At 47.4% G+C, this 4,470-nt stretch overlaps 1 protein-coding gene across 1 annotated transcript in view; it reads right to left on the minus strand.

Annotated features, from left to right (window-relative positions):
* SLC17A9 (solute carrier family 17 (vesicular nucleotide transporter), member 9) overlaps nucleotides 1-4,470 on the minus strand; it is a 52,518-nt gene that overhangs the window by 23,353 nt on the left and 24,695 nt on the right. The window contains exon 5 of the mRNA XM_015410332.1: nucleotides 2,347-2,446. Coding sequence (XP_015265818.1) covers nucleotides 2,347-2,446 — 100 coding nt within the window. The remainder of the gene's footprint in view (nucleotides 1-2,346; nucleotides 2,447-4,470) is intronic.

The raw sequence follows: 4,470 nt of genomic DNA on the forward strand, positions 1-4,470 counted from the left end.
CAAAAATAGCCCTGCTGTGGGCACCCCTTGGCAGGGCTTGCCTTTGTTCAGAGTGCCCTTTCTGAATGGCACAGAAGATCCGGTCTCTGCAACGGCTGCTGTGTTCATAGCAATGATGACTCAGTTGTACCTGCGGTTGCAAAGTTGCTGGGTTTATGAGGAATCTTTGTTTGCGGAAACTATAACACCTTGAACGTGGGTGTGTTTTCCCACCAAGCCATTTCAGAAGCATGCTGTCATTTATTGACTTGAATCCACCCCACCCCTCTCCAATTTTAAAAGGTAATTCAGGAGAGGAAGCTAGGTAGCCAGGGTTCCACTGGGTTACCCCGTGCAGCCCCCAACAAGACAAATAACACCCCCTGAGCCATTTCAGGTCATAAATATAGGGTTGCCAGCTCTTGAGTGGGAAATACCTAGAGTTCTGGTCACCATGCCTCAAAAAGGATATTGTAGCACTGGGAAAGGTGCAGAAAAGGGCAACTAGGATGATAAAAGGGTCGGAACACTTTCCCTATGAAGAAAGCTTAAAGCGCTTGGGGCTCTTTCGCTTGGAGAAACGACGGATGAGGGGTGACATGATCGAGGTTTACAGGATTATGCATGGGAAAGGTTGAGAAAGAAGTACTTTTCTCCCCTTCTCACAATACAAGAACTCGTGGGCACTCCGTGAAATTGCTGAGCAGTTGGGTTAGAACGGATAAAAGGAAGTACTTCTTCACCCAAAGAGTGATTAACACATGGAATCCACTGCCACAGGAGGTGGCGGCGGCTACAAGCATGGACAGCTTCAAGAGTGAATTAGATAAACATATGGAGCAGAGGTCCATCAGTAGCTATTAGCCACAAGGTATAGATAGGGGCTCTGGGGCAAGTGATGCTCTGTCTTCTTGGTGCTGGGGGGGTCAACAGTGGGAGGGCTTCTAATGTCCTGGCCCCACTGGTGGACCTCCTGATGGCACCTGGTCTTTTTGGCCACTGTGTGCTGGACTGGATGGGCCACTGGCCTGATCCAACATTGGCTTCTCTTATGTTCTTGTGATTTGGGGGGGGGGGACCTGGGCACGGCAGGGTTTGAGCAGGGGAGGGACCTCAGCAGGGTACAAGGCCATAGAGTCCACCCTCCAAAGCAGCCATTTTCTCCAGGGCAACTGATCTCTGTCGTCTGGAGATCAGGTGTCCAGGCCCCCACCTGGAGATTGGCAACCCTAGGCACAGGGGGTAGGCTTAAGCCTCTTCTCTCTGTGTGCCATGGTCCCAGTCCAAATAGGGTCCACACACACATGGGATACACGGAATTTCAAAACATTCTTCTCCACCCGACCTGGGGGCATCCCCTGGGGAAAAGGTGTGGTTAGGCCCACAGAAAGCCAAGACTTCTACAAACATAAGACCATAAGAAGATCAGACCAGTGGTCCATCTAGTCCAGCATCTTGTCCCACACAGTGGCCAACCAGTTCCTCTGGAGGGCCAACAACAGGGCATAGAGGCCGAGGCCTTCACAAGATCATAAGAAGAGCCCTGCTGGATCAGACCAGGGGTCATTTCCTGCAGGAGCGCACAGGAACGGAGCTCTAGCAGTAAAGAGCCCAGGGGGTGGGCACATGCAACAAGCCCCACCCACTGCTCCCAGCAGCCCTCAGTCAGAGCAAGAAGCAGCCAGGTAAGTTGCAGAGCCTCCCCCCCCAGGCCCAAACCCGCCCAGTGGCACCTTTAAGACCAAGTTTTATTCAGGTACACGCTCTCCCTCCTCTGCCAGGACAGATCTGCACGTTCCCCCCCCCCAATAGCTAGCAATTCAAAACAGTCCAGTGGAGCCTGAGCAGTGGGTGTTGCTTTCTGACATACATCCGGTGATGTCAGGGGTGTGTGGCATATGCAAATAAGTTATGCTAATGAGCTCCTGCACCTCTTTTTCTACGAAATGACCCCTGGATCAGACCAACAGTCCATCTACTCCAGCATCTTGTCTCACACAATGGCTAACCAGTTCCTCTGGATGGCCAACAACAGGGCATAGAGGCTGAGGCCTTCATAAGACCATAAGACCAATAGTCTATCTAATCCAGCATCTTGTTTCAACCAGTGGCTAACCAGTTCCTCTGGATGGCCAACAGCAGCGCATTGAGGTCGAGGCCTTCCTCTGGTGTTGCCTCCTGGCTCTGGGATCAGAGGCTTAGTGCCTTTGAATGGGGAGGTTTCCCTCAGCCACCATGGCTCGTAGCCATTGACAAACTTATCCTCCATTCTGCCTGATACTGTCAAGGCGGCCTCAGGTAGAAAAGACAGCTCAAATAGAATTTCATATATCTGTACAGCCATGCAATCTGTTCAAGGAAACTCACCCAACTTGAGATCCTGTTCCTACTGTGCTATAGGTGAATGCTCTTTCACTCTCACGCACCTTCTGGGAAAACAAGCTGGCTAGAGCAGGAAAGAAAACCCCTAATAATAAAAGGAGAAAGAATCAGGAAGGGATCCTGGGCAAGGACTTCAAGCATCATATAACACTTTTTGGTCCTTGTATAGAAATATTGATTTCTAAAAGCCCTTGTCTTCCCCTGGGATGTCTTGCTGATAACCTGCTGTGTTGTATTTCCTGTTGAAGCCATATGGCCCCACATTTGGTCGGAGAAACTTTATGGCCCTGTCATATAACCACACATTCTTCACACTTCCATGCTGGAAGCTAGGCCAGCATGCCAGAAGCTCACATAGCCGATGGAGAAGCTGGAGTTGGGGGCCATATGACTGCAGGCGTGGTTTCCAAACTTCCAGCCTATCCCCACTTGCACCAAAGACAACAAAGAATTGGCCATCCCCCTGCCCACTTGCAGTTGGCTGCCTGGCCACAGCTGATTGTGACTGGAATGGGCCTATAACTGGTCATTCCCAATGGGAGAGAGTTCTGTTCTCTCTGTTTTCTCTGCTGCTCTTGTGTTCTAGTTCCTGTTCGTGAGCTCTCTGCTCCCTGCTGTTTATTGCACCTGGAAATGCTGTCCTGCCATGCGGTCTGTTGGAGAACAAAGACTTGCTTTGAGACTTAAAGCACATGGAGTGCAATGATGGGATTTCTCTTCAAAATCCCTTGGACTATTTGGACTGTAGATGTTCCTGACATGGTAAATATGAAGCATTATGTTTAGTTAAGGCAAACTGCCTTAGGCTTGTTATTTTGAAATCTTTATGGTCTAATTGCAATGCTCTGTGTTGAATAAAAACTTACTTGTTTTTAAATGGTCTCTGATGTGTAACTGAGTTCCAAGCCTAAAATCCGGTAGCCTAAACGCTGACCACATACGCTACTATTGGAGGTTAAAATATTGTGCATCTCTGGGAAGAGGTGCTAATGTGTAAAACCCAGATGCCAGCTAAGAGTCTGAACCTTGCTCTTAGGCTGGAAGGGGACTCTAGTTAAAAGAGGTTCTGGTGGCTTATTGTTCTGAAATCCAGAGAGGGTAGCCTACCTCTCTGGGTTATTGTTTAATGTATTGTAAAAGTATAGGGTTCCCTTTCATTCCTGAACAGGCTTGAGGGGCAAAATCTTATACAGTCCTAAGGTCTCTCTTAAGGCTTTCCTTGGAGGCAAACGAACACTACAGTGCGATCCTATGCAGAGTTACTCCTTCCTAAGGCCATAATCTGCATAGGACTGCATTACTGATTTCTTAGAAAAGTTGTGCTGTTTGTTAACATTCTTTTGCTGACAACCTTCCAAGTTGCCTAAACCATTTTATAAACAATCTTGCTCCCGCTTTTATTGACTCTGTTCCAATGTTTTATTAATATGTTCTGATGTTTTAGGAGGATTTTAAACGATTATTTTATATTATGTTTATGATTATTTTTGTAATTCTATGTGAGCTGCCCTGAGCCCGTCTCGGCAGGGAGGGCGGGATATAAATCGAATAAAGTAAATAACATCTGCAATGGTTGTGAAAGTACCATTTTATTTGGTTTTCTTGGCTTTATCTGCGGAAATTTGTTGTTATAGCATGTTTTTAGTGTACTGTTAAAAAAAATCTGCATTTTGGTTTTCATGGGAAGCCACTCTGAGCATTTTGAGCAATGTACCAGAATTGATTACTTTGATTGATTACTGCTTTTAGATAGGCTTTTAGATATATTTTAACTGTTTATTTGTTGTACAGTGAATTTTGTGATGGAACCCGCCCTGAGCCTGGTTATGGGGGCAGGCAGGTTACAAATAGAAATAAATAAGTAAAAATAAATAAATATAAATAAATATGATTTCAGTAAATAATCAGTCAGTGAGACACATGGCTTCTCCTTTCCACAGGGGTCATTTCCTGCAGGAGCGCACGGGAGCAGAGCTCCGGCAGTACAGAGCCCAGGGGGCGGGCACATGTAACAGGCCCCACCCCCTGCTCCCAGCAGCCCTCAGGCAGAGCAAGAAGCAGCCAGGTAAGCTGCAGAAACCACCCCCCAAACAACCCAGCAGCCACATC

The sequence above is a fragment of the Gekko japonicus genome, unplaced genomic scaffold (genome assembly GCF_001447785.1).
Source record: "Gekko japonicus isolate JY-2015 unplaced genomic scaffold, Gekko_japonicus_V1.1 scaffold1539, whole genome shotgun sequence".
In the NCBI taxonomy this organism is placed as follows: domain Eukaryota; kingdom Metazoa; phylum Chordata; class Lepidosauria; order Squamata; family Gekkonidae; genus Gekko; species Gekko japonicus.